The following is a 13,098-nucleotide window of genomic DNA, read 5'->3' on the forward strand; positions in this document are numbered from 1 at the left end:
TACTTCTGTCTAAAGAATCCTATTTCTGGGCTAATTCTCCATAGCAAATCAACTGCTTAGATTTTAGGTGCTAGTATTTTCCCATTGGTAATAGAATCAGAAAGGAAGAACCACAGTAGTTCAAGATAGTATAGGCCAAGCACACCTAGTTTTACACTGTGGAGTTGTAAGTCTGGTTGGCTAGAATCATAATATTACCTAAAGTTTAAAGGAATCATAGCGTTTTTAAATGTGAAGATTATAGAATCATAGTATATATTTTTAAATGACATTGGTTATTCTAATTTACTCAGTCCACAGCTGAGGGATCCAAAGTCTGAAGAAGGTATACAGTTTACCCAGATTACCAGGAAGAATATGAGATTTAGGGCAGAATGAACCTAGGTTTGAACACTGTTGCATAATTACTGAGATGCTGAGCTTCTCTAGGCCTCAATTTCCTCACCAGTCAATGGGGCCCCCGTGGTGATTTCTACCTCCTGATACTGCTGTGAGTATTGCATTTCTGCTGAACATCTTCCCTCTGCCTTTCCAGATCCACTTATCACCCTTTTTCACCCACTCTGTCCTGGGAGGCAGTTTAGAAGGCTTTTCTCAATGGGCTCCTGGGCTCTCTGATGTCCACTGGGTTTGGCTAATGGGGAGCCTCAAGGAGAGTCAGAGGTGGGAAGGAGAAAGGAAGGAGAGTGAGGGCTGTGGACCTATTCTCCTGGCTCCATCCCTGTGAGTCACCTCGGGCTAGATGAGTCTCTTGGTGGAGGTCACCGTTCTTCTCACGATAGCCATTTCCTCATGATTATTGATCATTTCAGGTTCTAGTAACCACTTCCTTCCTGCTGTCATTCCCCTGGGTCTGGAATGATGGCCATTGCAATGAGCACTATCTCTGATGATCTTCCTGCATGTACCTGTTTGAAAATGGCTCCTTTGCAGACAAGTAGTTGTCAGATTATTCATTTTGGATGTACCATCTGTTTCCTCTTTGACTTTGGTACTATATGCTTAGAGTGGAGCCTGGCATATAGAAGCTTCTCTGTGTATGGAATCTTTTCTAGTAGTAGTATTAATAGTAGTATAGAGGTAGTAGTGGCCTCAGTGGAGGCAACGGTGCTGGCATTTTTCAAAGCCTCTTATTCAGTCACATGCAAAGCCAGTAAGATGTTGTATGCCTCTCCCATACCCAGCCCTTTCTCATTGATTGCTCTTCAACTGTCTATGCCCCAGAGGAAAATATATGGTTGGCTTCTAATACCTTGCTCTCTGTGGCCACAGAGTGGAGCAAATCCCAAGCAGATCCTATCCTATATCTGGTACTTTGTCTGGTGTTTAAACCTGCCTTAGACAGCTAAAATGTGTAAAAAAATTATATAAAATACGTAGTTGAGGGTTATTGTTATAACCAAACTAGTGTCAGTTTATAATATCACTTGTACAAAGGCCAAAAAACAAAAAGGAAAAAGGTTCCCAGGAGTCCCTGCTTCTTGTGCTGGGTCCACCTGTGACTTACAGTGTGACATGGGAGAGTGTCTTTGAGTATGTTCCTCAACCTGATATGATAAAGAAGAATACTCTTGAAAACTGAACACATGTTTGGCCCTTTCTGTTACTGTCTTTTAAAATACTTTTGGCTTTTTATTTTGAGACAATTATAAGTTCAGAATAAGTTTCAAAGACATGTACATGTAGGCCTTATATACCCTTCAACCAGTCTCTCCCAATAGTAAAATCTTCAGTACACTACCGAAACCAGAACACTGACATTGATACAATCCAGAGCTTTTTAAGATTCAACACTTTTCTTTTGGCTATTCTAGGTACTTTACATTTCCATATGAATACTGTAATTATCTTGTCAATTTGTATTGAAAAGCTATTTAGAATTTCGGGTAGAATTGAGTTGAATCTACAGATGAATTGGAAATAACTGTCATCTTACAATACTGAATCATCTAATAAAAAATCAAAGTACACATTTCAATTTTTTCTTATGTCATTAATTTATCTTTGCAAATTCTTTGTAGTTTTAAGCGTACAAGTCATTTACATCTTTGTTCACATTTGTCCCCAAGCCTTTAATATTTTTAGTGACATTTTAAATTGCACTGTTCTTAGTTTCAACTTTCAGTTGTTGAAATTAACTTCTTGTCCACCCTAGGACTACCATTGGCTGAAACAGCGCCTCTTCTAATAGGTAAACATACAATGATTGTTATTGATTTTTATGTTGATCTCTTACTCTGTAATCTTGCTAACATCAATTATTGTAGAAGCACTTTTTTAGATTGACTTTTCTACATACGTTCTCGTGTAGTCTTTGACAAAAGATACTTTTACCTCTCCTCTTCCGATCTAAATGCATTTTTTTTTGCACTGGACACAATCTCCAGTAAAAAGCTTAACTATGCCCACACTGGTGCACATGTTGGTCTTAGGTTATAGTATCCTGCATGGAAACACTTAGAACAACTTTGAGCACATGAATACCCTTTCCATCCCCCACCCCTCATACTGGGAGAATCCATGTTGGGATACTACATTTACTATGAACACGCTCCCCTGATTTGAAACAAGACTAGGATACACAGGAAAGAATGTTTATTCACCAAAGTTTTTAACGACCAAAGGCCATTATTTCACGCTGGAAATAGAAAATTTAAGAGAAATACATGGACATTGGGTAAAAGAACATAGGTTGAAATTTGCCTGGCAATAATCTAAAGTAAACGGTCTTCAAGGTGCATATGAAGGAACTATAGGAGGGATAATTCACATCTGCACCAATAATTAAATGCGGCCACACTAGCTTGGAGGTCTTTGAGGTGAGACATCTAAAATACTAGGTCATGGTGAGGGCTGGAAGATTAAAGAATGAATCACTTAATAGGAATGACTATGGGGAAGGGCTTGAAGAAATCATCCTCTCACATCAATGTGAACCATGAACATTAAACATGGAGAAAGGAGGAGTGGTGGGAGATCATTTTGGGATGCATCTTCAGGGGATGTTGAAACAACAACAGCATTTGGTTTTCTCTACATCCCTTTCATCCTTTGCCCCCAAGCCCAGGGAGTTGTCAGGGAGTTGTCAGGGAGTTGCCAGGGAGTTGTCAGGGAGTTGCCAGGGAGTTGTCAGGGTGGTGCTTTGTGATGTCAAAGCCATCCTAGGACTGCCATTGGCTGGGACACTGCCTGTATAATCAAACAAAGCTCAAGGGTGTGGCTTTGCCTGGTCACTAGGAGGGTATATATAGGGCGGGCAGGAGCTCTGGGGCAAACCACTGGCAAGCTTCAATGTAGCTGTGGATGTCTGCACTCTAGAAGGGCCTAGAATACACAGAATTCTACAAACAGCCATAGTCATATAACAGCCAACTTCAAGCACCAAGATGAAAAGTATATCCAACAACAAAAAAAGTGACAAGGTAAGATTGTTAGGTTTTGAAGGGAAGGTGAGGCTGAAAGATAGACACACAGAGAGGGGGCTGCTCAAACAGTGACACAGGTATATTGCAGACACCTGTGGAAGTGGGGGACCAGCTTAATGCCAGAACGCATGGCTACATACAGGCTCAGGTACTTACAGGTATGGGTGGGAGGGGTCTGGGTGGTATGGCTTGCTGCCTGGCATGATATTGATAAGATGTTTTATGATCCTGGCAGGGTATTGATAAGATGTTTTTATGATCGGGCTGCTTAGCTCTTTTTCCAGTGGGATGTCACTGTGGTGCTCCTTAGAACTTTGCCCAGAAGACATGATAGGAGTGTTTCGTTAGTTGGGCAATCTTGGTAACCTCAGTGACTGTAAAAGCCTTTTGTAAGATTGACTTTTCTACATAGACTCTCATGTGGTCTTTAACAGAAGATAGTTGTACTTCTCCTCTTCCAATCCAAATGTTTCCTCCCACCCCCCACTGGCCATAATTCCCAGTAGTAAGTTGAACAATCCCCACACTGTTGCACATTTGGTCTTAGATTGCAGTATCCTGCATGCAAACACTCAGTCTGCCTTGCGATTAGGTGATTAGGCAAGATTTTTCTCATGGCCTGAACCCTCATGGAATGTTTCTCTTTGACCAAGGTCTGCAAAACAGCAGGGTGCTTACAAAATGGTGGTTTGGACGCACATTGTTGCCTTCGACTTTAGTATAAAAGGAAGAGGGGAATTGTTGATCTGGCTGCTTCCTGATGAGTAGGGGTGCTGTAATCAGGGTTTGGATTTTGCAGCAGTGAGTGATCGACTTGAGAGTTATTTCCCTGGAGGCACCGGTGCTGCACTTGGCAGAGGAGAAGGATGGTATCGATGTGTTGCTAGGTGGCTGCCGGGACAAGGGAGTTTAGCCTTGGGGAGATAAAGCGAGATATGAAGATAGGTATACATGGGGCAGTTGGTAGTATTAGGAAGAGGAAGATTAAGGCCCTAAGAAAGGCCTATCCCAGTGCTGAGTGCAGCAGAGATGTTTAGTTCCGCTAACACTAGAGGGAGATGTAGAGGCTGCTTAGTGTTTGTGGAGGAAGATGAGACAGAAGCTGCTAAAGCAACCTGGATAGTCTGGCTGCTCAGCCAAATGTTAACGTTTAGATTGAAACACCAGGGTGCTTGTTCCTCACCAACTGGCCAGTAGGCAGAGATGAGAGTTTGTGCCGCAAAGGAAGAAGACACTGGAAGCGGACAGACAAAAGTTGTAGGGTATTAGGGCAAGCCATGAAAATGGGGGGTTGATTTCTGGACAAACCTTTTGTTTTAACTTTTATGTTTTTCCAAACTGAATAGCTGCCAGCAAAGGGAGTCTCTGGGAGGGCCTAATAGGGAAGGTTGGTGGGGGAGGTGGTGAAGGCTGCTTGGTTTTGGAGAGAGAGAGATGAGTGGATTTTTGTAACTAACAGCCATTGCTGTCCTGACAGGGCAGAAGAATAAAGGTTGCAGTTGAGGGAATTGTTTGTGCATTTTTTCCAGGGAGCGCCCTTGTGTTGGATACATGGAGAGTAGGGCAGGCAGAGAGGGGAGGGCTTGGTAAGAGGTGTTTTATGGAATCCAACTTGTAACCTGCTGAGCTAAGAGGCTATGAGGCGAAGGAGGGTGACAGCCCTGTGTGTGATGGCGTGGGTTGATTTGATGGATTGAGGGGAAGGTGTTTAGCCCAGCAAGATTATAAACAGTTTTTTGGGGATGAATGGACTGAGTAGGTGAGATGCAGGTTTATTTGGCCTGGGTTTATGTGGCCAGGTTGACAGGAAGAGCTATGAGCTGTTGGATTTGTGTGAACAAACAAATTTAACGATTGGAGGAAAGATGGGAGTGTGACTGATTTAAGAGGCAGTGTGTGAGGCTGAGGGCCTCAACTGATACAGGTTTGGGGGGGGAAACTCAGAATATCCCACAGACAAGGAAGACAAAAGGAGAAGAAGGAGATTCGACTAGGAGTGAAATTTTGGAAGTCATACCTCCTGGATTAGTGTGAGAAATTGGCGTGGACTACCCAGGGATATGGGGAAGGAAAACCAGGGAAGATCTGAAACAAAGTCTGGGACAAAAGGTTTGAAATTGGAGGCAGGGAGTATAATGGACTAGGGCCTTCTAGATTGGCAACTTCTGGAATTCTTGTTAAGTGCAGTGATGTTGGTCCTGTGAGGGAGGGAGAATAATTTGGGGGTGAAGGAGTTTCTACATGTGGCTCTGGTGCTCTTTTCAGTTTGGAATGGTGTATTCAGTGTGAAAAGGAGGCTAGCTTTGCTGCTGTGGGAGTAGTTAGGATAACCTGGTGATAACCTGTCCACTTAAGTTGGAGAGGGGAGGAGGAGGAGTCTGCGACTCAGCCCCAGTGCCCTCTTGTAGGAACAGTGGAGTGTCTTGAAGATGGACTTTTAGGCTAGGGAAAGTAAGCATGTGCATGCTGTCTTATTAGATGTTGCATAAGGTGTAACACTACCCAAGTATTTCACATAGAAGAGGGATAAATTACAGGGAGATTCTGGTGGATAAAGGGGCTTTCATACATGAGTTTCAATGGGCTTAGGCTGACTGGATTCTGGAAAATGACTCATAAACTCATGAGGACCAATTTGAGAAGCGAAGTCCAGGCCATTTTAACCTTTAGGGAGAGTTTGGTTATTTGTCGGGTTTTTTTTTTTTTAATTTCCTGAAGATTGGGGGTGGTGAGGAATATCGAAAGCCCATTTAATGTTTAGAGACTTTGTCAACTGTTGGTTAAACTGTGAAACAAATGCTGGCCCATTGTCTGACTGGATGCAACAGGGGGTTGAAACTGGTGGATAATATGGGTGAAGATAATAGAAGCGATGGTGTGTGCCTTTTCCGTGGTGATAGGAAAAGCTTTTATCTATCCAGAGAAGGTGTCTATTATTGTCTAAAGGTATAGAATCACTTATGTGGGGCATGTGGGTGAAGGTGATTTGCTAGTCCTGCCTTGGTAGGTGTCCTCAGGCCTCGTGTGTGGGAAAGGAGGTGGTTTGATAGCTTCTTCAGAGGAAGTTTAAATGCAAAGGGAACACACCTTCGAAATATCTTTGAGATTGGCAGACATGGTGGAAGAATGTATCTATTTTTTAAAAAGCTGGAATAGGGGCAGTAACCAGCATGGAAATGGTTGTGCACATATACAACTACAGAAGGTTTTTTAAAACTTGGCCAAGACACTTTCTTCATTGAGATAGAAACATTTATTCCTGAATTGTGTCAGCGCAGGCAAGTGGGGTTTGTTCCTCCTAGGTATATACAGGGTGTATGCTGGGAAAAATGGGCAATAATGATGGGGTCTTAATGGCTGCCGGCCATGCTGCCAAACGTCTCCAAAAGATTTTCTTGGTTATAGCTTCTGTAACTATTTGGTGCCCCTTCAATGAATAATGCTGGCCTTTAGTGGTAGTTTAGCAACCTCCAGCAACTTATGTCTAATTTGCCATTTCTTACGGGAGTTCCTTTTCTAGTGTGAAAACTACAGATTCCTGGCAGATTAAGGCATGAGAGTGTAGGATGCGGTATGCATATTTGGAATGGGTGTAATGTTGACCCTCTTTCCCTTTGCTAGGGTGAGGGCCTGGGTTAGGGCAACTGGCTTTGCCTCTTGCAAGGTAACATGGGGTGGGAGAGCATTGGATTCTAGGAGATTATTTTCAGCAATGATGGAATAGCCAGCTGCTGGACATGGCTCCCTAAAAGAGCTTCCATTAATTAACCGTGTATGTGTTCCCAGCAAAGGGGCTTCTGAAATGTATTGGAACGGGGAGGAGAGGGAGTTTAAGAGGTCCAGGCAAGAGTGAGAGAGCTTAGAGTGGGAAGTATTTACAGGGAGGAGTGTGGCTGGGTTGAAAGTTTTATGTCTCTGAAAGGTGATTAGATGGTTACTTATGAATAAGGCGTGTACCTGCTGTAAGTGGGATGCTGGGAGGGATATAGGGGATTGATGGTTTATGAGGCCCTGCAGGTCATGGGAATATGCAATAGTAATGTGTTGGTAGAGAGTGAGTTTCTGTGCCTCTGAGGCCAGCAGTGTGGCCACCCCCAAGATTTTTAGTCAGAGTGACCAGCCTTGGATGACAGAGTCCAGTTGACTTGACAGGTATGCAACAGCTTGTGGTGCACTGCTGTGTCATTGGGAGAGTAGTCCAAGAGCAAGGCCTTGGTCAGAATGTACATACAAAGTAAAGGGCTTGGTGAGGTTGGGCAGTCCCACTGCCAGGCCTATTAAAAGGGCATTTTTTAGCTTTTCTTTTTTTTAAGTGGGAGTTGATGGGACAAGCTGGAGTTAGGGGTTTTTGGATGGGCCATGTGAGGCTGTGTAGAGCGGCTTGGCCAGTAAGTCAAAGTTGGGAATTTACAGCCAGAAATATCCCACAAGGCCCAAGAAGGAGAGGAGGAACATTTTGTATGAGGAAGGAGCATGTCCCAAAGTAGCTCCTTTCATTGGCTTGGGATGGCTCGAGAGTTAGGGGTTAGGACAAACTCAAGGTAAGTAACTTGGGTTTGGGCTACTGAGCTTTTGTGGGTTAGACCCAATATTCTCTACTATGGAGGAAGTTTAAAACCTAAAACCTGAGTGGTGTGTTGGATGGACAGGTTAAGGGAGGGACTACAGAGAAGGAGGTCATTGATATATTGGAGGAGGGTGCTAGGAGCAAAGGGAAGTTCAGCTAGGTCCTGGACAAGGGCCTGTCTGAATAGGCGGGGGCGATCCCGGAACCCCTGTGACAGTACAGTCCATGTTAGTCAGGTGGATATGAAAATATTAGGATTTTACCGAGTTAAAGAAAAAAGACTTTCGTAAGCCTGATTTATGGGAATAGTGAAATAGGCGTCTTTTCATTCCAATACAGAGGAGTGTGTGGTAGATGGGGGAATATGGGAGAGTAGAGTATATGGGTTGCAGACCACTAGATGGATTGGTACCACTGCCTCGTTAACAACTTGGAGATCCTGGACCAAGGGGTAAGACGAGCCTGTCTTTTAGAAAGCCAGAATAGGGGTGTTGTGGGGAGAGTTGACAGGCTTGAGAATTTGAGCTTGTAAAAGTTTACAGATAATAGGTTTGAGGACCCTGAGGCTGGCTGCATTACAGGGATATTGAGACTGGTGAAGGAAAATGGAGGGGGTTTGAAGTGTTATTTTAATTGGTTGTGACGTGTGGCTATCGTGGGCTTAGAAATATTTCAAACTTCAGAATTAACAGAAGGTAACAGGGTGGATAATGAGGTTGAGAGGGAGAAGAGCATTTGAGCAGCAGAGGAAAACAAAAGGGGTAGAATTGTAGGAGGCACATTGTATGGAGGCCTGGAATTTACTTAATATGTCCCACTCCAAGGAAGGTGTAGGACACCGAGAGATGACTGGGAAAGAGTGGGTGAAGCCGGGTGTTGAATAGTTTGTATAATAAAGGACCAGTCTGTGCCTAGAAGGGATTCCATTGAATCTCACTATAGACATAGAAGAACTGAAAAATGGTCTCGAATATTCTGGTAAAACTGAGTAGTTTTCTTATTGAGTGTCCAACAGGAAAGACATGGGCTTAGCGGAGACTGGCAGCATTTCCCGGGGTTCTGAGGTGGTGATGGCAGTGGGGGCGGGGGACTTCCTGACAGTCTTCAGGTAGAGGTGCTGAAGCAGGATGAAGAGTTTCACTGAGCACTGCCTGACTTCCAGTGTTCCTTGGTACCACAGATGGGGAAAGGTTTCCAGAGTGTCCTGGGATTAGGGCAGACTTTTGCCCGGTGTCCTGTTGACTGCACTTATAACAGGCTCCTGTAGGTGACTGTTGCCTAGCTGAGGGATTCTGTATGCCTTGGGAACCACTGAGTGGCAGCTACCAGCATTTGGTATTTAGCCTGGTCCTTTTTTAGGTTTGGGGTTTTCAGGTCTTCTTCTTTATTCTCAAAGACCTTAAAGGCCACTTTGATTAAGTCTTTTCAGTAGGTTTGAGGGCCATCCTCCAGTTTTTCAAACGTTTTTCAAATGTCTAGGGCTGACTCAGAGATAAATTATAAACGGAGATAGATTTTGCCCTTATTTGTATTAGGATTTAAGGTGGCAAATTTAGTTGTGACCTTTGAAAGGCAGAAGAAGAAAAGAGCAGGGGCGGCTTTATTTATGCCAGCTAGAAGGCATGATATTGTTTGGCCTTGTTCCTGTCTGTCTATGGAAGTTGCCTGATCATTCCAATTGGGATCAGTTCTGGGGATAGCTAGGGTCTCTCTTGGGTTATGAGCATCATCTTGTTGGTGGAATGTGTTCTCATGGGCCTGCGTGTCCACAAAGATGTGTTTCCTGTCCTCCAGGCTGAGGGTAGAGGAGAGAGTGACATATATGTCACGGCAGGTAAGGTCATAAGATTTTGGGAAGTACAGACATTCCTTTTGGAAGGAGGTAGGATCCACTGAAAAGGAGCCGAGTTTCCTTTTAATACAAGAGAAGTCAGCTAGAGGGAAGGGCAATTGAACTCAGCTTATGCCTTCAGCCCTCACAACCTCCTGCAAGAAAAGGGCTTTGGAAGGCCTTTGGGCATGTGGCTGCTTTTTGGCGAAAGGGGGTTGGACCTCAGACCTGGTTTGAGGTGGAGAAGGCAGTGGGGATGCAGGGCGACAATAAGGGGTTGGAGGCGCCAGAGCCAAAGAAGAAGGTGGAGGGAATGGTGGTGGGCAGGAGGTTGAGGAAGGGGTTTGTTGGTCAGGTTGAAATGCAGAGAAGGAAGGCTTGTCTAGAGGAGGAGGCCTGTTTGGGGATTTCTCCTTTAGGAAGAAGATTTGAAAAGGTGAACAGGATTGGCACAGAGAGAGAGAGAGAGAGAGAGAGAGAGAGAGAGAGAGAGAGAGAGAGAGAGAGAGAGAAAGGTGAATGGAGAAAAGAAAAGCACTTCAGATAATTTATCATTGCTTTGGAGAAAGATTTTTAGATTATGTTGAACTTGGAAGTTGAATTTTTTAGATTATGTTGAATTTGGAAGATGTGTTTTTTGGAAGAGAGGAGTGAATACTCTGGAGGGGAGTGGATATCCCTGATGAAAGTGAATGCCCTGGAAGGAAGTGAATACCCCAGAGGGGACCAAGTACTCCCGAGAGAAGTGAATACCCCAAAGGGAAGTGAGTACTCGATTCCTCCTGGGAGAAGAGATCTTTAGAGTCAGGGCAGCCCCAGAGCTATTCACAGTTCCCTGGCGGCCAGAGCGGCCAGAGTGGCAAGTGTTCTGAGAGTGTCCCCTAAGAAGCCAGGCTGTGATTACCTGGTGACTGGGGAGACCTCTCACCCAGCACTGAAACTTTTTGAAGAACCAGCAGAAATAGAGAGGAATCCAGAAAGGAGGAAGAGGGAGACTCACCCACTAACTGAAGGCCAGCGCTGGTTGTGATGTCTGACAATGGAGGTGATCCTTGTTGAGGCTGCCTGGAAAGAGGAAGGAAGGAAACATTAGATGGAAAGGTTGATCAATATCTGGGCGTTAGCTCAGGCCTGGAGAAGATGAGAGAAATAAGGAGAACGGGACTGGGAACAGGGAGTCCACTCAGGATCTGGAAGTAGGCCGGGGTCCAGTTTGTGGTGCTTGCTGCTTTCCAGGTGGCAAGAGAAAACTTACTCATTAGAACCTAATCACCATTCTGGGTTTTGGCAACAAAATGTTAGGTTTCGAAAAGAAGGTGAGAGTGAAAGAAAAACACACAGAGAGGGAGCAGCTCAAACAGCAACACAGCTATTTTGCAAACACCTGTGGGAGTCAGGGACCAGCCTAATACCAGAACCCACCACTGCTTACAGGCTGGCATAATTATGGGTATGGATAGGAGGGAACTGGGCAGTATGGCTTGCTGCCCAGCAGGATATTGATAAGATGTGCTTATGATTAGGTGGTTTGGCCCTTTCTCTGATGAAGTTTCATTGTGGTGTTCCTTAGAGCTTTGCCAAGCAAGATGTGATAGTGATGTTTCTTTAGTTGGGCCTTTGTCTGCCCTGTGCTCAGGCGGTTAGGCAGGTTGTTTCTCACAGCCTGAATCCCCATGGAATGTTTCACTTTGACCAAGGCCTGCAAAATAGCAAAGAGCTTACAAAATGGTGCAGTTTGGACTAACACGGATGACCCTAGCCATGCTCCTCTTCTTCTTCCCCATAGATCCCTACCCTATGATTCCACCTTGTTCTTCTCTGGCACAAACCCCTTTCTCAACCTGCAATTTTTCTCATAAACAACCCCTCCCACCAGGACGGCTATTCAGTCTCTACCCTTTTCACCAAAAATAATGTCTTTCTGGCCTCTCCCTATTTTCTTACCAGACACAGGAGACACTGCACCGAGCTTTAGCCTCTGAACAAAGCTTGAAGAAGACCAAAATAATCACAATATCCAACAATATTAGTGTTTTACTACAGGAAGGATAAGAAAATATGTTCAAATCAAATGGAGAATGACCAGTCCCGAAAGAACCCCATCGATCCAATCCAAGAGGAGGGGGAAAAAGACCTAGGCCCATGTGAAGGATCTTCACAGAAGGACGAAAACCTAGACTCATGGGAAGGATATTCACAAGAGGATGAAGACCTAGATGACTCAGCTGAAGGATCTTCACAGGAGGCTGAAGACCTAGACTCATGTGAAGGATCTTCACAGAAGGACGAAGAGCTCGACCCATGTGAGGGATCTTCACACAAGGACAAAGACCTTGATACATGGGAAGGATCTTCACAGAAGGATGAAGACCTTGACCCATGTGAGGGATCTTCACACATGGATGAAAACCTCGACACATGTGAAGGATCTTCACACATGGACAAAGACCTCGACCCATGGGAAGGATCTTCACAGGACAAAGACATCGACCCATGTGAGGGATCTTCACACATGGACGAAGACCTCAACCCATGGGAAGGATCTTCACAGAAGGACGAAGACCTCGACTCATGGGAAGGATATTCACAAGAGGATGAAGACCTCAACTCATATGAAGAATCTTCAAAGAGGGATGAAGACCTCAACCCATGGGAAGGAACTTCACAGAAGGACGAAGACCTTGACACATGGGAAGGATCTTCACAGAAGGACGAAGACCTTGATACATGGGAAGGATCTTCACAGAGGGACACAGACATCGACCCATTGGAAGGATCTTCACAGAAGGACAAAGACCTCGACCCATGTGAAAAATCTTCACAGCAGGACGAAGACCTTGACTCATGTGAAAAATCTTCACAGCAGGACGAAGACCTTGACTCATGTGAAAAGTCTTCACAGCAGGACGAAGACCTCGACTCATGTGAATGCTCTTCACAGAAGGATGAAGACCTCAACTGATGTGACAGATCCTCACAGGAGGGTGGGCAGGATTAGTCACATGGGGAGAAACCCAATTGGACAAGTAACAACAACAACAAAATAAATGTTGAGGAGCTGATGACTGAGTGTCTCTCTGCCTGTTTTCTGATGGTGAGGAGGATAGAAAGGGGAGAGGTAGGCATTCGAGAAGGGAGGGATATGAGGTCCTATAGGGTTGGTGGGCAGACCCACAGGTGAGGCAGACATTCTGAATAAGGACTTGGTGAAGGACTGATTCCTGGAGACAAATCTTCTTCCTAAAATTTTATCCCACAGGAGACAAAGCAGAGGA

The 13,098-nt window shown here is 44.6% G+C and overlaps 1 protein-coding gene across 1 annotated transcript; it reads left to right on the plus strand.

Annotated features, from left to right (window-relative positions):
• The first annotated feature begins 861 nt into the window (after nucleotides 1-861).
• On the plus strand, nucleotides 862-12,879 carry LOC118150496 (uncharacterized). Its single transcript, XM_035288425.3, is given in 4 exon segments — nucleotides 862-1,153; nucleotides 3,364-3,422; nucleotides 11,771-11,833; nucleotides 11,835-12,879. Coding segments are annotated over 4 exon segments (1,365 nt in total). The 3' UTR covers nucleotides 12,786-12,879.
• The last annotated feature ends 219 nt before the right edge of the window (nucleotides 12,880-13,098 follow it).

This window comes from Callithrix jacchus, chromosome X (genome assembly GCF_049354715.1).
Source record: "Callithrix jacchus isolate 240 chromosome X, calJac240_pri, whole genome shotgun sequence".
Taxonomy (NCBI): Eukaryota; Metazoa; Chordata; class Mammalia; order Primates; family Cebidae; genus Callithrix; species Callithrix jacchus.